General features: G+C 39.3%; 2 protein-coding genes across 4 annotated transcripts in view; one reads left to right on the top strand and one right to left on the bottom strand.

The window, feature by feature from the left end:
• The window catches only part of TRAK2 (trafficking kinesin protein 2), a 63,486-nt gene extending 55,410 nt beyond the window's left edge, over positions 1–8,076 (bottom strand). The window contains exons 1-2 of one of the 2 annotated variants that reach the window (XM_072813312.1): positions 7,800–8,063; positions 2,698–2,741 (exon numbers count right to left, since the gene is read on the bottom strand). The gene's annotated coding sequence lies outside the window, so the exon portion shown is untranslated. Of the gene's footprint in view, positions 1–2,697; positions 2,742–7,799 lie in introns of both variants that reach the window. The other variant, XM_072813311.1, reaches the window with a different exon arrangement.
• Positions 8,077–8,241: 165 nt separating this feature from the next.
• Positions 8,242–21,476, top strand: part of STRADB (STE20 related adaptor beta) — a 36,013-nt gene continuing 22,778 nt past the window's right edge. The window contains exons 1-3 of one of the 2 annotated variants that reach the window (XM_072813313.1): positions 8,242–8,407; positions 11,611–11,705; positions 16,817–16,897. In XM_072813313.1, the coding sequence (XP_072669414.1) occupies positions 11,694–11,705; positions 16,817–16,897 (93 nt within the window). In that variant the 5' untranslated portion in view covers positions 8,242–8,407; positions 11,611–11,693. Of the gene's footprint in view, positions 8,408–8,887; positions 8,913–11,610; positions 11,706–16,816; positions 16,898–21,476 lie in introns of those variants that run through there. The other variant, XM_072813314.1, reaches the window with a different exon arrangement.

Genomic DNA, 21,476 nt, shown 5'->3' with positions numbered 1-21,476 from the left:
TATTTATTTGAGAGAAAGAGAGAGAGAGCACGAGCAGGGGGGAGGGGTAGAGGGAGAAGCAGACTCCCTGCTGAGCAGGGAGCCTTAAGTGGAACTCAATCCCAGGACCCTGGGATCATGATCTGAGCCAAAGGCAGACACTGACTGAACCACCCAGGTGTCCTAGGGCGCTTTATCATTTTTATAGCAATAACAGTACCCACTTTTTTGGTAAAAAGTAAAAAGAACTAGCTGTCAGTGTCATAGGAGAGCTATGACACAATCTTTGGCTTTTGCTTAGTTTTATAATGTTTTTTACTAGCAGCATCTGCAGCTGTTTATGGATGCATTTAAAATAAGCTCCACATCAATTTAAGAAACAAAACAGATTAACATAGGGGAAGGGGAAGGAAAAATAAAAACAGAGAGAGAGAGGCAAACCATAAACGACTCTGAACTATAGAGAACTGAAGGTTGTTGGAGGGAGGTGGGTAGGGGGATGGGCTAAATGAGTGATGAGCATTAAGGAGGGCACTTACTGGGATGAGGACTGGGTGTTATATATGTCAGTGATGAATCACTAAATTCTACTCCTGAAACCAATACTACACTATATGTTACCTAACTGGAATTTAAATAAAACCTTGGAAAATACTACATTATATGTTACCTAACTGGAATTTAAATAAAACCTTGGAAAAAAGGACGCCTGGGTGGCTCAGCAGTTAAGCATCTACCTTCCGCTCAGGTCATGATCCTGAAGTCCCAGGATCCAGACCCACAGCAGACTCCCTGAATGGAGCCTGCTTCTCCCTCTGCCTTTGTCTCTGCCCCCTCTCTCTTTGTCTCTAATGAATAAGTAAATAAAATCTTAAAAAAAAAATCGGAAAAAAATATTAAAGAAAATAAACTAATCAAATGATCAAATAGTTTCTTAAAAAACTCACAACTGAAAAAAAAAAAAAAAAAAAAAAAAAACTCACAACTGCTACATCTCCTTTGTAGTCTTCTGAACATGTGACTAAGAATAAGACAAAGGAAAAGGCAGTGGTTTTTAGCCTAGTACTAGCTAAAGAGATAAAAATGATCGGAAAAAATTTTTAAGTTATGTGCTTTAGGAACAGTAGTACCATCTCAGAGACATTTTAGTTGGTTTCTAGTCTCCTCCTCTTTCTTTCTTCCGTCAGAGAATGCTCTTTCTTAACTAACAAGTTTCCCTTTGTTTTGATTTATAACACTGGCCTGAATGGCCCCAAAGTACCACCACACAACATGCCCAAGACAGAAAGCAGTTAAGAGTAGAAAGCAGGGCTTTGGCACTTGGATCCGGAACAAGCATTTACTTAAGTGATGAATTTCTGAGAAGTTCATCTTCTAAGCCGACATGAATTTTAAATATAAAGAACTAGTTAAGTTCTTCTATGGTCACAAAACCATGGGGAGTGGGGCTGCTGTAAATTCAGTCATCATCCATGGGCCTCACACCATAGGCATGCCCTCCATTACCTGCTTACATATACTCTCTGGAGACATTCCATACCATATCCTTTACACTCATCTGTGAACCCCTATCTGTGCTCTCTTACTTTCATTCCTCCCACCGATAAATCCACACAATCTATACCTAGCTTTCTCTCCAAACTCTGAGAATTAAGTACAAGCATAATCTCAATCATGTCCTTGCACACTCATTAATGGGAGTGTAAATTAGTAACCCTCTTAGAGGAACTGGTGGCTGGAAGTTAGAAGGGGGAGAGAAACTTATTTTTCATCATATACCTTTCAAATTGTCTCCCATATGACAAGTAATGAGAAAATAATTTTCTCACCCTGTGAGAAAATGAAATATATGTTACTTAAAAGTCTCTACTCCTTCCTTCTTTAAACTTTGTTCCACCAGTTATCCCTATCCACTAGTCACACCCTCTTCCTTGGCCTATTCTCATGTTCAAAATCTTCCATTTTATTAAAAGCAAATAAAATTAAAATGTAAAAATCTTCCTTCTTCAAGACTCTGGGTTCCCCTCTAGCCCCTGGGTTCCCCTCTGGGTACCACTCTATCCTCAATGAAGCTTCTTCAGAGTATTTACCCTCCCTTTTCCTCATCTTTTATTCCTTGCTCAACCCTACTACAATCTGATTTTTCCTGAAACTGCCTTCCCTTTAGTCACCAATAGGCCCTGCTAATCAATCCAATTTTACTTTCTTAGTTGTTATCTTAAGTACCTCTGGTTCAATACTCTTGACTACTCCCTACTTCAACTTTCCTATGGGTCTCCTGGAGCTTACATCTTACAATGAATGTACTTTCTCAAATCCCTTCATTGGATCACCCAGCTCCCTTCTCTTAATCCTTAAATGTTGGTGTTTCCTAAAATTCCAACTGTGACTGTGTTCTTTATTGCTGCTGTTTTTCACTTATCTTTGTACAAACCAACCACCACCATAGATTAAACTACCTCTTAACTGTTAATAACTCCCAATCTGACTCTTCAGACCAGACTTCTTCCTTATATCCACTCAAATTTCTTATAGGCTGATTGTAATCCCTTTAATTGATCCACTGAACATTAGATGCCTCCTTTCTCTCACCTTCCACATCCAATCCATTACCAAATCCTGTATGGTCTAATATTTCAAATTTACCCATTTCTCTTCATCCTCTCTTCTATCATCCTAATTTTCTACCCATCATTACCTCTTAGTCTACGAACTAACCTCTTAACAGGCCTCCATGCTCAATTTGTTGCTCTCTCTCTTCTCTGTAAGACAAGAAAAATGTTTTAAAAACTAAACTCCTTAAAAAAAAATACCTAGAATAAAATCCACACGTCTGGTCTAGTCTTGCCCCTGACTACTTCTCTTCCTTCATCTTGTACCACTCTCTTTACTCAGACTCAGCCACAAAGACAGCTTTGTGTTATGGCTTTTTCTTTACTTCCTCATCACATTCTCTCCTATCACTGGATCTTTGTCACTGTTTATTGTACTTGGAATATTCTTCCCTCTTGTTCTTCATATGGTAACTACTTCTCACCCTTCCAGTCTCAGCTGAAAAATTATCCTCAGAGATAAGTTACCAGTCCAATTGATCTAAAGTAGCCTCTCCTGCCATCTTTATTTTCTAACTCAGCATCTAAGTTGTTTTCTTCACAACACGTATTACAACTTACTTCCAGGAAGGAAGAGGGAAGTGCTACCTTCTCCTTTTCTTTTTCCTTTCCAATCAGAATGAGAATATGACAGGAACTTAAGCAACTTAATACATATTTGTTGTTAAATGAACTATTAACTGAACTGGTAGGTGAATTCTTTCACCATGAACACATCTGTCAACTTTATTGTTACACAAAATAGCATAATACTTTTAAATTACACTCTGTTTTATTTGAGCTATTCCTTCTTTATTATCAGAAAGCTTTCTAAAGAGAAAGAACTTGAAATTTGGCAAATACTGACAGAGATATATGGATAAACTTCAAAGACCCCAATGATCTTTACAACATGAATTAGTTACACCTCTATACCTCGAGTAGACTTTGTATGCTCATTTTCTAGCACAAATAAATCATAATACAGGGTGGTTAAACAGGATATCCCCAAGGTTATGTGAGCCACTAGTAAAGCTAGGAACATTACATAATAAGAAGCCAGTTACATAAGAAATCTCAATAAAATGACCTATGCTAACAACTGGTCAATTAGCCACCTATTGGATAGTTTTCAATAAATGTCTCCTGAATTAAGCTGAAAGACTGAAAAGAGATTTTTTTTTTTTTTAAAGTAGCCTCTGCCCTAAGGGAGGTTAAAAATTTAAGAAATCTAAGATCTACTAGGGAAACTTCTGAGTTCCATGCTCTAGATTAAATCTAAGATCTAATGGTCTAAGATATCTAAGAGAAGAAGATAACACCACTAGATAATAAGTATTTAATGAGTATTAGAACAGAATTGTTCTAAATACAGTCAGGTGAAGGGAAAACTGCTTTCTAGCTAAAGTGATCTGGTTTCTTTTCTTTTTTTTTTTTTTTTTTTAGTGATCTGGTTTCACATTGGAGTATGATGTTAAGTGGGTTCCTCAAGGATGGAAAGATCCAGATAGTGAGAAGGGGAGTATCCAGTAGGTAAAGGACAAAGAAAAAAAAAAGCCCCAGAGCAAACAGCAGGCAGACCCAGTTTGGCAGCAGTGTACAGAACAATTTAAGTGGGAATGATTAGGGGAAAGTACTTGGAGCTTTGAATTTCACAAGTTCAGATTCAGAAGTCTGAACGTGATTGCACAAGGCAACAAGTTTCTAAATGGAAAGTGACATCTGAGGGGCTTGGCTAACCCTTGGTAGAGCATGCAACTTGTGATCTCAGGGTTGTAGTTTGAGCCCCATATTAGGCGTAGAGATTACTTAAAAATAAATCTTTTTAAAAAATGTTATTTCAGAAATAAATCTAGAGTCAGAATACAAGATAAATTTCAAGAATGGAAAGATTAGAGACAGTAATAATTTAAAATTTTTACTGCATTGTGCCTGGATTATTGTAATAAAGGCATAAATGAGTTGAAACAGTAAGAGGGATCTGTAAGACAGTGTTAACTCGTTAACTTATGAGTTGGGACTAGATAAGCTTTAACCTCTCCTAAAAGATAATTACATCTGGCATATACTTCAATCATTTGACTTCAGACCTCACAATTTTCATTGCTCCTCACTCCCTAATAAGTCCCAGACATTTGGTGACGCCATGAAGTCCAAACTGGATTCTCCAACCACATAATACAGCCCAGTCAAAACAAAGGATTGCATTTACTAGCTACCTAGACATACTAGGAAATTCCCAATCATATAACTTTGTTCTTGTGATTTCTTCTACCTTTAATATCTCTCCCTCCTTCTAACATATTCAAAGTCTAGCCATTCTTCGTATCTTAGTTCAAATGCCATTTTTTTCCCAATGCCAGATTTCCCAAAAGCCTCAACTTGAAGTAAGATTACTTTCCAATACTCTCCACTTTCTTCTAAACATTTTTAATCATATAATTATTCCTTATCTCCTCTAATAAAACTATATACTCCCTACAACATACATAATTTATTTTTGTATTATTCCCTCTTCCTGTCTTAGGTAGTTGAAGATCTTGATAAATAATACATGGTAACATACAGTATAATGGCTAGGAGCATAGTCTGAAGACAGACTACTTGAATTTGAATCTAACACTGCCATTTGCTATTGACCATGGGCAAGTTACTTAACCTCTGTGTTTTGATATCTTTTCTTTTTTAATTTTTATTTATTTATTCATGAGAGAGAGAGAGAGAGAGGCAGAGACACAGGCAGAGGGAGAAGCAGGCTCCACACAGGGAGCCCGACATGGGACTCGTTCCTGGGTCTCCAGGATCAGGCCCTGGGCTGAAGACGGGGTTAAACCACTGAGCCACCTGGGCTGCCCTGTGCTTTGATATCTTTAAGTATAAAATGGAGATAGTAATAGTACATAGTCCATGAGGTTGTCAGAAGACTTGATTTAGAACACTGTAAGCACCACAAAAGTGCCTATTAGTGGGAAAATACTGAATATTCTGGGATAGTTGAGTAAAGCTTTATCTATGGAAAGCAAAATGTCAAAAGTAAAGCCAGTTTCTAGGTACAAAGAGGTGCATACAAATTCTTCCTAAATGCTCCCATGTTTGCCCTAAGGGTTAGCTGTGCCCTTTAAAATCTCCCTTATGTTAACAATAGATGTTTTAGTTTGTCATTTCAATACTCTGAGATAATATTTAGTTCAGCTTCCACCTAATTTTGATCATGCTTCCAGTCTTATCTCCTTTAATCCATACTCCACAAAGGTCAGAGTAGTCTTTCTAAAATGCATATCCAATGTTTTTCCTCTGCTACAAACCATCTCCATTCTATCCCTTTTATGATAAAGTTCAGCTCCTTGGCATTTCATACAAAATTGTCCTAATATGGCCCCAGCCTAATCTCCAACTTCAACTCTCAACACTTCTTACCATGAAACTTAATCACCTGGCACACCTTAACGGCTTTTTGTATGTCATTCCTTTTGCTAGAACATCCCTGAATTAGTTTGTTAGGACTGCCATAGAAAATACCAGAGTAAAAAAAAAAAAAAAAAAAGAAAAGAAAAAGAAAATACCAGAGTAGGTTAAATGAGACAAGTTTATTTCCTCACAGTTCTGGAAGCTAGAAGTTGAATATCAAAGTATTGGCAAGCTTGGTTTCTCTCTGAGGCTTGCAGATATCCAACCTCTCAGTGTGTTCTCACATAATTTTTTTTCTCTGTGCACACATCCTTGGTGTCTCTTTTTGTTTCTAAAGTTCTTTTTATAAGGACACCTGTCAGAATGAATTATACCCACTCTGTTATTGCAGCGATTAAGTGAGCAAATGTACACAGAGCTCATGACTGGTGTGCCCAGCTGACTGAAAGTACAGCTGACTTGAACTTGGGTTTGAACTGCAAGGGTGCACTTAGACACTGAGTTTTCTGATACAGTACAGTAAATGTATTTTCTTTTTTCTAGTTTACTCTAAGAATACAGAATTGTAATACATATAACACAAAATATGTTAAACAACTGTTTATGCTATGAATAAGGTTTCTGATCAAAAAGGCTATTAGTGGTTAAGTTTCTAGGGAGTCAAAAATTATATATGGATTTTTGACTCTACAGGGGGTTGGTGCTCGTCAGCCCGGTGTTGTCCACGGGTCAACTGTACTCAAATACTTGTACTTTTAATATTTGTACTCATATACTGTACTTTCTTATGATTTCTTCAACGTATGAATAAAAATCTGTAAAATAACAAACCACTCTCTTTCGTACATGTGATTGCTGAATGTCTGAGACATTGTTGAACATTAACTTTAAAAATAGAAAGCTGTAAAAACTGCTGAGATGATAAAGTGTCTTCATCCCTGCCCTTTCCCACCACCAAACGCCCTTCACAATTCCTTAAGTGTCACGTCAACGCTATTAACATGCTATTTGGAGATCACTGTAACTCAGACTTTCAATTCTACAGCAAAGAGGTGAAGGTCATGACAAATTTTTGCTGAAAGATAATTTTTTAAAAAACTAGAAGAGTCCATGTCATTTTATTCCTATGGTCTATTCTAGCTTGATGAATTTCCAGTGAAAAGTTACTGCTCTGGTTTTTTTTTTTTTTTTTCTGGCTCAGAAAATGCAGGTTTTAATATAAGGTTGGTGGGCAATGAACTGAGTTCACCATTATTACTATGACCCAGAACTCTTTTAAATGTTTGGGAGATCATCTTTACGCTGGTACTAAAGAGGACATCTGCCAACATCTATTATTCACGCCTGACACTAAAGTGAACCGTTTCTTTTGAAGGATATGTGGTGTCTGGCTCAAAATCAATCGCAAGAAAAACCCAACGGAGCATAGAAAGAGCTCTCTGCAATATCCTCTCTGTTCGCTCACATCACAGATGGTGACCGGGGCTTAGGCACTAAAGCTGCGCATCACTCAGGGAGGAGGTTCCAGGGGATGCTCTCCGGCAGAGGATGAGATCCTCACAGGCGCAGCTGGGATGAACCCGGAGACCAGAGCCCAGCGCCCATCACTTCGCACCCACACTTGGGGAACCAACCACTTCCCAACCAAGCCTTCGCGGGGCGGAGCCCGGCGAAGACCCAGGCCTGCGATCCCCAGCCCTCGGCTCCGATGTCCGCGCGTGACCTCCGGGCACCGGGAGGAGCTCCGGGCGGGGAGGCTCCCCTGCTTTCCGGGGAAGTTGGCAAGGGCAAGTTGGAGTCACGCGCGGGAAGGTTACTCACGGGAATGGCCCGACGTCCTCCGTCCTCCGTCCTCCGCCCGCGCTCCCTCAGGGAATAGGGTCTAAAGCGGCGGCAGCCCGAGAGCTGCAGCCGAAGCGGCTGCCGCTGCCACAACCGCCCGGGCGTGGCAGGGACCGAGGGCGACTTCACAGCATCATCACTCGGCGACTCTGCTTTGGCAGCGGGGACGGCGCCTCCGCAGCCCCACACATCGGAGGAGAGCGGAGGAGACCCGCTCTCCCGGCAGCCTCCGCGGCGTCGGCGCACTACCTGCCGGGAAGTGTGGTCTTCCCGAGCGCCCGCCCCCTCCGCCTCCGGAGTCGCCGCGCGCCTGTCCCGCCCCCTCAGCGACGAGGCCCCGCCCCCGAGGCCGCCGGGCCCCGCGGCGGGAGGCGGGGCCGCGACCCTGGGGCGAGTCCAGTCCCGGCGGGCTGCCCGCGGCGGGGGCAGAGCTCCAGGCCCGCAGCCCGAGGCCGGGTCGCGCTGCCTTGCTGCGCCCCGCGGCCCGCGCGCTCGCAGGGCCCCCTCGGTGGGCCGGGCTCCCGGGGCCGTGGGGCCCCGCTCCGTTGGGCTCCTGAGGAGAGTCGCCGGTCGTGGTCGCCGCCAGGGTAAAGAGGGGAGGCCGGGCGGAGGGGGGGTGGCGTCGGGCCGGGTCGGGAGCCTGAGGGAGCGCGGCTCGGTCCGCGCGCACCTCGCGAAGCCCGAGGCTGGAACTTGCCGCCCCGCCTCGAACCCACGCCCTGGCCGCGGGCGGGCGGGCGGGGCGGCGTCTGGAGTCCGGCTGGCGGGGCGAGCGGCCCCTGAGCCCCGGGCCGTCGGGCGGCGGCGGCGGCACCTGCGCTCGCGGTGGGCGGCGCTTGCCAGGTGCGCGGGGCGCCCGCGGCCCCGGTGCCGCCCCCCCTCCCCGCCCCCTCGCCGCCCCCTCCTCACCCCGCACCTCGGGCTCCGCGCGCTCGAGCCTGGCGGAGCGTCCCGGCGGGAGACACCCTGTGGCCGCGGCTCTGTGCCGCCTCCTGCGAGTTCGCCTTCGCGATCCCCCCTCGAAGCAGGACGAGGAAGGAGCCTCTTCACAAAATTAAATGCTCAAGCTTCATTTTGTTCCCGGTATTTAAAGTGAGCGTCGTGTTTTTCCCCTCGTGGCTTTGTGGTGCCAAACACCCTTTTCCTGAAAACTTGGTCAGGATTTTGTGACCCGGCGGCTGCCGAGCGCAGGTCCGGGTGGCGCACAGTAGGCGCTCAGGAAAGATTTTGTTTTGAAAGCATGAGTCATGTTGCTAAGTTTGGGGAATCTTATAGCGAGTTGTGCGTCGCTGCAATTTTTGAGATTTTATGGGTTCTCAAGGTCCCTTTGAAAATTACAGTAATTTTAAGGCTTAGCAGAGATCGGGGTTGTTGTTGTTTTTGCGTTTCCTATAACAATAGCCTCTGCTGGATGCCTAAATTAACTCAAAACCCGAGTTCTGTAAATAAATGCGCCCTGTGATTTTCACAGAAATTGTTAACCTTTGATATTAAAGTCTTTGGATGAACTATTCTATAATGGAGCAAATTTAAATTATTTATAAAGCTTTATACCCTAATTAGCTTGTTAGATACAAATGCAAAGGACCACACTGATGTAATATATTTAGAAATACAGGCCTCAAGTATGATTTCTTTAAAAAGGATTTATATTCACATCTAGTGAAAGAGCGTGCAGGAGAAAATCTACTCGCCCCCCCCCCCCCCCCCCGCCCCCAAACTGTACCCTTTACCAGGTGCAGCTGCTGCCTTGACCTCAAAATGTCTGGTAAAATGATCTCTTAAGCATCTGGCATATCTAAAGCAGAAATCTGTGGGATTAAACCACCTCAGTGGAACTACTCCTTTGTACTCACAATTCATAAAATCGTGTCAGTTTCTTCGGAGTATTTCTGAAATAATAGATAATGTAACAGAATTAAAGTTTTTTTGTTCTTGTTTAAGAACTTACTGATAGGAAGTGGAAGAAGCAAGAAACAAAATCCTGTTAACCAGAAAATTGAATTAATCACGACATCCCTAATCTTCCTGTGAGAATGTGAACTGCAAGTGGTCAGGGCCTTGTCTGCCCTGATCACCAGTGAGTGTCCCCAGTGCCTGACCATGGTCACCATTCATTAAGCACTTAGAGAATGAATACTTGGCTGTTTCGGATTAATGGTGTCATGACTTTCTACCTGTGTATGGTTTCTTCATTTATTTGGACATTTCCTTAGAGTTGATTGCTAGAAGTGAGAATTTTACTGGGTCAAAAGGTATGAGTATTTTCATGTTATTGAAACATTGCCAACTTGCTTTCCAAGTGAGCCTTACATTTTTCGGCTGCCACCAGTAATATGTGAGTGTACCTCTCAGAGTATCCTCTCGAGCTCTTATATTGATTGGCGCAGTATTTGGTAGTTATGAGCCCTTTCAGATGAAGTATCTCTGATTCAATCACCCCAGAAGGTGGGCAGGGCAGGTATTGCTTTCCCCCTTTTGTATTACAGCAAATACCACTGCCTTAAGTTGATGATAATGAATAGCAAGTGACTAAATAATCATACCCTTTGAGGTTTTTCCTCCCCCTCTTCTCTACTTTTGGTTTGTAGTGAATATTCTGAATAAATTCATATCTTTCCTTAACAGTAAAATTGGATACTGCTGTATAATATGTATTGTTTACAAAATCTTCCTTTTCTTTTCGCTTAGTTAGATATTTGCAGGGACCTTGATTAAACTTGGGGATTTCATTAAAATGAAATAATAAACCACAATTAACAAGAAAGAGATATTCCTTAGTTATAAGGAAACACCCAGCACTAGGAAGTTCAGAACATTGCCACCCTTTCTGTTAGGAAAAATCTGGAAAGTTTTGGTGGTGCCCTTGTAGTTCTTTAACTCTAAAGAAGTTGCTATTTTAAACTTCTGAATCTGTTGCAGTCTTCATAAACTATTGAGGTTAATACTCTACTAGTGATAGTGGACAGGAATTACTTGTATAATTTCATATCTTTCATATATGTCAAATTCTAGGAAGAACAGAGAACTAAGAATTGTGTTAAAAATATTCAGTCTTCAGAAATATTATTTTATGTTAAGACTGAAATTTCTCTTTTAAAAACATGTGACAACGAGTAAATGTTAATTCCTAGTGTGTTGCTAATGCAGATTGTTTCCCAAATTTGCTAATCATGGACCCCAAATGACTTAATTGGCAATTAATCCAATCAGGAAGCTTTGGAACCTTCAACGTTTACTTATAACTAGAATCATTGGAAATTCTAATGGGTCCAACATTGATTTTCTATATTGCTTTCACATTTGCTTAAGTTTCTTTTTTTTTTTTTTAAGATTTATTTATTTATTCATTCAGAGAGAGCGAAGAGAGAGGCAGAGACACAGGCAGAGGGAGAAGCAGGCTCCATGCAGGAAGCCCGATGTGGGACTCGATCCTGGGTCTCCAGGATCACACCCCGGGCTGCAGGCAGCACTAAACTGCTGCACCACTGGGGCTGCCCTTAAGTTTCTTTAAAAAAAGTAGTACAGAAAAAATAGGGAAGGAGAGATGCAGGTATATTGGTCTTTGGAAATACTCAGAATCTCCCTTCAACTTCACTCTGCCTTTCTGTTGTGATGGCAGATCAAATAGTGTTACATAAAAAGAAACACTCTTTAAAGACACTTTTCAGAAATGTCTCCAGTTGTTGTATCAAAGAATAGCTGCCTAAATATCATATGGGTTTATAGCAACTAGTTCTTCCAGGAGCTTTTATGTAAATCTAAATTTTGCTTTTGTTTTTTATAACAGAATATTTCTTCATCTTGAAGATAAAGCAAAAATCTTTTGGAGTAGATGGGTTTTTGACATCTTCTGTGAACTAAAAAGATTCAATGTCTCTCTTGGTAAGTTTGTGTTAACACAGATTTAATTTCAGGACATGTGGGTCCCGCAGTCCCTTATGCCTCTGACTCTTGGTTTCTGCTCTGGTCATGATCTCAGGGTTGTGAGATCCTTAGGTCAGGCTCCCTGCTCTGTAAGACATAGGCTTGGGATTCTCTCTCCCTGCAAGCTCCACCCCCACACCCAGGCCAAGACAATAAATAAGAGATGCTTGGATGGCTCAGTTAAGTGTTTGCCATTAGGTCTTGCTTTCAGGGTCTTGGAATTGAGCCCCAAGTAGGGCTTCCTGCTCAGCAGGGAGTCTACTTCTTCTCCCTTTGCTCTTCAGCACTGCTCATACATTCTTTCTCCTCTCCCTCTCTTTCAAATAAATAAATCTTTAAAAAATAAGATGAAATAACATAAATCTCTTTTTTTAAAGATTCTATTTATTTATTCATAAGAGACATAGGCAGAGAGTGAAGTAGACTCCATGCGGGGAGCCCAGTGTGGGACTGGATCCTGGGATTCCAGGATCACTCCCTTGGCCGAAGGCAGGTGCTCGGCCACTGAGCCATCCAGGCATCCCATAAAGAAATCTTAAAAAAAAAAAAAAAAAAAAAGCATAGATCTAATTTGGTACTATCAGAGTAGTTAGATGTTAGTGCAGAGCCATAATTGAAGGCAAATTCTGATGAGATACTGTTATGCTGAGATGTTATTTTGACCTGAATGGCTTTTGGTCTTAAGAAATGAGTTAAATTCTCATTGAGTTTTTGTTGCTTTAAAAAAGAGCTTCTCCTATACTTTTCTGATATATTCATCGTTCATTTCCTTTGTCCCATCCCACTTTTTTCCATACCTTTACTGTACTTAGATATGCCTCTCCCATCTAGTTAGCTATCTTATCCTTAAATCTTTCAAAAATCCCTTTTACAAATTTCCACTAGACCAAAGGCAAACAGAATAATACTAAAAATCAGCCTCTTAACAACAAGATAGAAAACAGTTGGATCAATGTATAGTATGATATATAGATTACAACTTGTTTTTTGTTTATACTAGATCCATGGCATCTAGATTGAGAACCAAGAATCATATGGTAAAAAATATTCAACCTACCGAAAATATTACTTAAATTAAGTAGTTTCAGGTCTTTCATCATATCTTCTTCTATAGAACATAATACAATATCTGACTTGATTAAAGTAGTGATCTTTTAAAAAGTGATGGGTACATTTGTATGATGATTTGCAGTTTATAAATACTTTTATATATCTCTTTCAGTCTTCAAAATTATGAGTGATTGGTAGGGCAGGTGGTTTAATCTTGTTTTGAGTTTGGCCCAAGATTGCCAGGGCTCAAATTCATATCTGCCAATCCACTCCATCATTTACCAAGTCTGAGAGAACTATGAAGTGAGGAAATACAGAATGGATTTGTTGGATTTATTGTATAATTTGTTATATGAAATATACAGAATGCACTTACTTTATTTTTAAAGTAAAGATTCTCTACTTAAAAGGGGAGCTTTAGGAGCTCCTGGCTGGCTCAGTCAGTAGAGCATATGACTCTCGATGTTGGGGTGTAAGTTCAAGCCCTGTGTTGGGGGTAGACATTACATAAAAATAAAATCTTAAAAAAAAAAAAAAAGGACAGCTTTATCTATCAATAAAGCACATTGATGTGAAATACCTACCTGATTTTCTGGTGCTGGGGTAAACCAATATTTTCTGTAAAGGACCAGATAGTATTTGTGTGGTATATGGTCTTTGTAACAAATTACTCTTCTGTTCTTGTGCTGTGAAAACAGTCATAGACAATATTTAAATGAAAAAAATGAATGTGTTCAAGTAAAACCTTCTTTACTGAAACAGGTGGTGGGTCAGACTGGTTTGTGGACCCCTGCTCTAAAGGATTACTTAAGATTCACCATTTTATATCAGTTTATAAATTGCGTGAGTTGTAAAAGGGCATTTGATAGAAGAAGATCCAGAGATTTAGAGGACTGTGTGGATTCTCAGGGCTTCTAAATTTTGGAAAAAGAGTATCTTATTTATTCAATTATTCTATAATTATGGGTTTTGTGAAAAATAATAGAAATTAATGTATGATTTAAATTTGTTCAGTTTGTTAATAATTTTACATTTAATACTTCCTGTAATGATGAAATATTTAGAATTCTTTGAATATTTTCCTACATGAGATTTTTGTACAACTGAGATAAAATTGATGTTTATACTTATGAAGGATTCTTCCTCATTCAAGTTTTTTCCTCTGTTGGAGAGCTAAGAAATAGTGTTTTCAAAGGAGCAACATCAGTCAAATATTTTCCTTTAGATGCCCTAGTAGATATAACTGCTTTACATTTGGCTATTATGGTAGTAGATTTAAAAATTACATTAAAAATATTTTAAGGCAGCTTCTGGATGGTTTTAATACTATGTGTGCTGTCTAAAAGACCTTAATGTATATATATTTCATGGGCTATTATATTCATCAGCATCTCATTGATTCATTGTGGATATAAAAAATGTTTGGAAGAATAAGCTATGAGTGTTTTATGACTTTTATAACTTGAACAGCTAATGAACATGCTAACATTTTTTAGAAGTCAGCAAAAACATTTTGCCTTATAGTATTGGTTGGTTTTAGCTGTCTTCACATTAGTGATCACTTTCTTGCACTGTGAAAATTCTGTATAAAGGTAATGCAATATGAAGGTCCACCATATTATTTTATAAAATGTTTTCCTATTTCTATAAACCAAAAACATGGATCACTACTCTTGAGAATGAATTAGGGTCAATCTAAGTTTTTTAAAGTGTGCCCAATGTGTCTTTTAATTTTAAAGATTTATTGATTTATTTTATTTATTTATTTTTTAAAGATTTATTGATTTATTTATTCATGATAGACATAGAGGGAGAGAGAGGCAGAGACACAGGCAGAGGGAGAAGCAGGCTCCATGCCGGGAGCCCGATGCAGGACTCAATCCCAGGACTCCAGGATTGCGTCCTGGGCCAGAGGTTTAGTGGTTTTAGGCACTAAACCACTGAGCCACCCAGGGACCCCCTATTGATTTATTTTAGAGAGAGAGATTGAGTGCACAGGGGGTAGGGGCAGAGGCAGAGGCAGACGGAAAGGGAGAGAGTCCTAAGCAGATTCCTCACTGAGCATGGAACCTGTCGCAGGGCTCAGTCCCACAATGCTGAGACCATAACCTGAGCCAAAACCTGAGTCCAACACTCAATGACTGCACCACCCTGGTGCCTCTAACAATATGCCTAATATGTCTCAAATTAATTTTTTAATTTAAGTGATGGACATTTTTTAGAAAAATTTTTATAGGCTTGAATATATTTTGGTAACTATATTAGAGGTCTGCCTAAGACCACCTCCACGTTTGGTGATTTGCTAGGAGGACTTGTAAAACTTAGTCTTATAGTCATAATTAAGTTTTGTCACAGACAAAGAACACAAAGCAAAATCAGTGGAGGAAGGAGGTACATGGAGTAAAGTTCAAGGAAACCAGGCTCAAACTTTTCAAGAGTCCTTCTCCCGTGGAGTCACATAGAATGTACTTAATTCTCGCAGAATAGTGACAACATGTGTAAAATGTTAGCTACCAAGGAAACTCATTAGAGACTCATTTCTCAGACTTTTTGGCAGGGGACTGATCATGTAGGTACCTTCTGCTAGCAGGTAACAAAATTTCAGACTTCCAGAAAAAAAGCAAGTAAAAAAAAAGCAAGTATTCAGCATAAGGTATATTGTTTATATGGTTTAAGCCCATGATCTGTTCTTATTAGTGAATGATGATTTCCCTTCCCAAAATCCAAGTTCCCAGATGCTAGCCAAGGGCCAACTTTTCAAGCAAGCCTTTTCTTTCTTTCTTTCTTTTTTTTTTTTTTTTAATTTTATTTATTTATTCATGAAAGAGAGAGAGAGGCAGAGACACAGGCAGAGGGAGAAGCAGGCTCCCTGCAGGGAGCCTGACGTGGGACTGGATCCAGGGTCTCCAGGATCACGCCCTGGGCTGAAGGCAGGCACTAAACTGCTGAGCTACCCCGGCTGCCCTAAGCAAGCCTTTTCTAAGGATAGCAATTTTAGGCCTGATGTGTTAATTCTCTTCTGTACAGTGATATTAATGATTATTGTGAAAGATTCTGAGTAAATGTTACAAAATATATGTAAATACCAAATACAAGATGTAAGTGACTCGTGGTTGTTTTCAATATGAGGAAGAGTAATAAGTATCTTCAAAAACTTTAATTGCCCATTTTATTCACTCTAGACAAACCAGTAGAAACTTTGCAAAGGAAATTATTCTATAGCTATCCTGACATTGTCAGCTTCTGTTCTTCAGGGACAAGTTTTTCATAAGACAGTGGAGATTTAAATCAAAGTATTGTGGTAAGATCGATAAGGCATACAAACTACAGGAATTCATCTTAAAATAGTAATTTAGGCTGAAAAAATGACAAGTTAGTGAGATTCTGGCATTATTTTAAATGAAAGGAAGTGTGATTACTTTTAAGTGACTATAGAGTGTTAAGTAGACATGAATGAGCTTATCTTGAAGACTCATTTGATATTAATACTTTAAGTGTTCATGAGATGCTTCAAAATAATTTATTACAAAAGTCTCTTTTACACAATTTGTTTATGCTTTTGACATACCTTTTCTTCCTAAGTAGAATAAGGTCAGCTTTACCCCATGTGATAAGTCACAAGGAAGCGTGACATTTCTTTATTGACAATATGTGATAATAGGACCATAGGTTAAAATGCAGGAAAATGTGAATTGTGATAATGGAACTAAATCTATTTTTAATTTGCATTCAGTTGAAGTAAGATGTTTACCACCTTAAGAAACAAAATTGGTTCCATATATACTCATTGTGTAGTTTAATGTGGATAAACACAGTTCCTACATTTAAGAAACAAAGGATTTGAGGACTAAAATTAAATTGATTACAATGAGTACAGCAGAATAATCTTTAGCTAAATATTCAAAACAAAACTGAAAGATGATGAAAGGATTAAAACTTAATACCAGCAGTGAAAATGAATTGGTATTATGATTTCCAGTCTTATTTTTCACTTATTTCATGCGTTTCTGAATTTCCAGGATTGTTTCTGCACTTCACGAACACAAGTTGAATCACTCAGACCTGAAAAACAGTCTGAAACCAATATCCATCAATACTTGGTAAGACAGTGGTTAAGTACAATTAATATTCTTCCTTTGCTTTCTGTAGTATCATAGTACAGAATGTAATTCCTAGTTCTTCCCTGTATCATAGTACAGAATGTAATTCCTAGTTCTTCATATCTCTCTTTCTTTTTTTTACAGTATCTTTTACTGTTTCTTCTTCCTCTAGTTCTATTACTCTTCAGAAGTTTACGGTTGACCTCTTCTGCCTAAACAGGCTCCCCCTCAGCAGCACCTATTCCTAGGCTCCAGTTGGTCAGATTTCAGACTGTCCTGTAGCTTCAGGTCATGAGAGGACTCTGGCATCAAGCAGGACTGTTGATTCTCAAATTTTTACCTATAGTCCCACACTCCTTCCTGGGCACTAGATGTATCTATAAAATGCCTGCAATTAAACTTTTCAAAGGCATCTCTATGCAGTTTGAGTAAATCCTTAATCCATCAAACTTCTCTGATCATTGTATTTCTTTCTTTGGCTAATGAAAACCCATCTACTAAGTCACCCTAACTAGAAACTTAGAAGTTATCCTGTTACTTGTCTCTACCCCCCACCCCAACATCTAGTTATACACCAAGTGTTTTGTGTCTGTCTCTGAAATGCCCTTGAGTCCCTAACCTGCTTCACCTTATCACTACTACTTCCCAAATCTCATCATCTCTTACCTGGATAATTACAAGTAGACACATTACCTCTACTTTCCTAGATAAACCTCCTCTCACACTCAGATCAGTATTCAAGACTGTTACCAGTATGGGCCTGTTTGTGTCACTTTCCTGCTTTAAAATGTTCATTGGTTTCCTGCAGCCTGTGGGATAAAGCCTAAACTTCTTAGTATAAGGACTCTTAATGGTTTGGAATATGTCTAATTTTTTAGTTTCATTTCTTGCTACTAAGCCTTAGCACATACTCTTTTTTTTTCTGATTAAAATACTCTTCTTGGACAGCCCCAGTGGCACAGCAGTTTAGCACCGCCTGCAGCCCGGGGTGTGATCTTGGGGACCCAGGATCAAATCCCACGTCGGGCTCCCTGCATGGAGCCTGCTTCTCCCTCTGCCTGTGTCTCTGCCTGCTTCTCTCTCTCTCTCTCTCTCTCTCTCTCTCTGTGTGTGTCTCTATGAATAAATTTTTTTAAAAATCTAAAAAAATAAAATAAAATGAAATACTCTTCTTTTTCTGTCTCCAGAATTCCTCCTCATTCATGAAGAGTTAGCTCAAATATCACATCTCTGAATTGTTTCCTCTTGTACATTTTATTCCATTATGCTCCTACAAATCTTAGACATTCCCAGAAAATGATATTTATTATATTGTCTCACAATAATTGATATACGTGTCTAACTAGAACATGATTCTCATAAAATAGGCATCCTGCTTTTTTCATCTGTATTTCCCCTGGGCGATGCCTGGTATATATTAAATAATAATTTTTTTTAAAGATTTTATTTATTTATTCATGATAGTCACAGAGAGAGAGAGAGAGAGAGAGAGAGGGGCAGCGACACAGGCAGAGGGAGAAGCAGGCTCCATGCAGGGAGCCCGACGTGGGATTCGATCCCAGATCTCCAGGATTGCGCCCTGGGCCAAAGGCAGGCGCCAAACCGCTGCGCCACCCAGGGCTCCCTAAATAATAATTTTAAAAACATGCTTGGGAATAAATATTTCTCTGGGGTCCTCCCTTTCTAAATTCTTACTTTATTCTGCAATTCTTAGTACAAAATGGAATCTGCCTTGCAAATGCCTTGTTTTCCTATAAAATAAAGTCATGCCAGTTATTCCTATTTGTAAGTTTATCTTGATCCTATTTTCAGTTGTCTTCATTTTTCTCATTTCACTTTTTACTCACTAATGTTCTTAAGTCTTTCAGTCTTCTGTCCTTTTGTGTAATAAAATATATTATCCAATCCAAGTTTTCATTCAAGAATTACTCTTCAGATTGAGGCAGTCTGCTATTGTCCCCTTACTGTTGCCAAGAGAGAGGTCTTTCTTAAACTTCAGGAAACTTCCATAGTTGCGGCTGCCTGTGTGTGTGTGTGTGTGTGTGTGTGTGTGTGTGTGTGTGTATGTGTGTTTCTGGGTCTTTGGGCGTGGGCTGCTATTAAAATACATTACAAAATTTACCATCTTAGCCATTTTTAAAGTGTACAATCAAATACATTCATAGTGTTGTGCAGCTGTCACCACCAACCTCTATAACTCTTTTCATCATGTAAAACTGAAACTGTGTATCCATTAAACAATAACTCCCCATTCTCTCTCTCCCTCCCAAGTCTCTGTCAACCACCATTCTACTTTCTGTGATTTTTTACCTGGTATTAGTGGAATCCTACTGCATTTGTCTTTTTGTGATTGAATTAAATTTCATTTAGTGTCCTCAGGGTTCATTTGTGTTTCCACATATTGCAGAATTTCCTTATTTTTTAAGGCTGAAAGCTTTCCATTATGTGTACATACCACATTTTGCTTATCCATTCATCTGTTGATGGACACTTGGATTGATTTAACTTTGTGGTTATTGTGAATAATTATGCTATCTATGAACATGGGTGTGCAAATATCTGATTTCAGTTCTTTGGGTTTACCCAGAAGCAGAATTACTGCATCATATGGTAATGCTATTTTAATTTGGGGGGAACTACCATACTGTTTTCTACATTTTGTATTCCTACCAATAGTGTACAAGAATTCCAGTTTCTCTACATCCTACCCAACACTTCTTTATTTTCAGTTTTTTGATAGTAGTCAACCTAACAGGTGCGAGGTGGTATCTCATTGTAGGTTTTTTGTTTTTGTTTTTTGGGTATTTTTTTCTCTTATTGTAGTTTTGCTTTACATTTCTCTAATAACTAGCGATGTTGAATATCTTGTCATGTGCTTATTGGCCACTTGTATGTCTTCTGTGTGTGGAGAAAGGTCGGTGCAAGTCCCTTGCCCTTTTTTCAATGGAGTTTTCTTATTTTGTTGTTGAGTTTTAGAAGTTCTATTTATATTCTGGATATTAACACCTTACCAGATATTTACAAATGTAAATATCTCACATTCTATGGGTTGCCTTTTAACTTTGTTGTTAGTATTTCTTTGATGCCCAAAATTTAAAAATTTACATGAAGTCATTTTGTCTATTTTTCTTTTGTTCATTATACTTTTGCTGTCATTTACAAGAAATCATCTCTAAATCTGATGTCATAAAGGGGCAGCCCCGGTGGCTCAGCGGCTTAGCGCCACCTTCAGCCCAGGGCGTGATCCCGGAGAGCCAGGATCGAGTCCCACATCAGGCTCCCTGCATGGAGCCTGCTTCTCCCTCTGCCTGTGTCTCTGCCTCTCTCTCTCTCTATGTGTGTCTCTCATGAATAAATAAATAAAATCTTTAAAAATAAATAAATCTGATGTCATAAAGCTTTTGCCCTATGTTTTCTTCTACGAATTTTATTGTTTAAGGTATTAAATTTTGGTCCTTGATCCATTTTGAGGTAATTTTTGTATATGGTGTTAGATAGGCATCCAACTTCATTCTTTTGTATGTGGATATACACTTTTCCTAGCACCATTTGCTGAATATACTGTTCTTGTTTTATTGAATGGTTTTGACACCCTTGTCAAATATCTTTTTTTCTTTGTTCATTTGTTTTCTTATATTTCACATATGAGTGAGATACTGTATTTGTCCTTCCCTGACTTATTTCACTTATATTCCCTCTAGATCCATCAGTGTTGCAAATAGCAAGATTACATTATTTCTTATAGCTGAATAATATTCTATTGTGTATATATACCACATATTCTTTATCCATTTATCTATCAATGGACACTTGGGTTGCTTCCATATTTTGACTATTGTAGAGGTGTATATCTTTTTAAATTAGTGTTTTCATATTCTTTGGGTAAATACCCAGGATGGAATTACTAGATCATATCGTAGTTCTTTGTTAACTTTTTGAGGAACCTCCATACTGTTCTCCACAGTGGCTATACCAGTTTGCATTCCTACCAAGAGTGCAAGAGGGTTCCTTTTTTTCCACAACCTTGCCAACACTTGTCATTTCTTGTGTTCTTGATTTTAGCTTTTTTGACAGATGATATTTCATTTTGGTTTTGATTTGCAGTTCCTGAGGATTAGTGATATTGAGCGTCTTTTCATGTCTCCGTTGGCTATCTTATGTTTCTTGGGAGAAATGTCTGTTCATGTCTTCTGCCCGTTTTTTGATTGGATTATTTTTTGGGTGTTGAGTTGTATAAATTCTTTATATTTTTGGGTATTAGTAGATCTATCTTTTGCAAATATATTTTCCCATTCAGTAGGTTGCTTTTTTGTTTTATTATTACCTTTGCCGTGCAGAAGCTCTTTATTTTGATGTAGTCTCAATAGTTTATTTTTGCTTTTGTTTCCCTTGCCTGAGGAGATCTATCTAGAAAAATGATGCTATGGCTAATGTCAGAGAAATTACTACCTGTGCTCTCTTCTAGAATTTTTTTGGCTTCAAGTCTCACATTTAGGTCCTTACTCCATTTTGAGTTTGTTTTGTGTATGGTATAAGAAAGTGGTCCAGTTTCATTCTTTTGCATGTAACTGTCCAATTT

Source organism: Canis lupus, chromosome 36 (assembly GCF_048164855.1).
Source record: "Canis lupus baileyi chromosome 36, mCanLup2.hap1, whole genome shotgun sequence".
NCBI lineage: Eukaryota > Metazoa > Chordata > Mammalia > Carnivora > Canidae > Canis > Canis lupus.
This window is presented reverse-complemented; position numbering and strand designations above follow the sequence as displayed.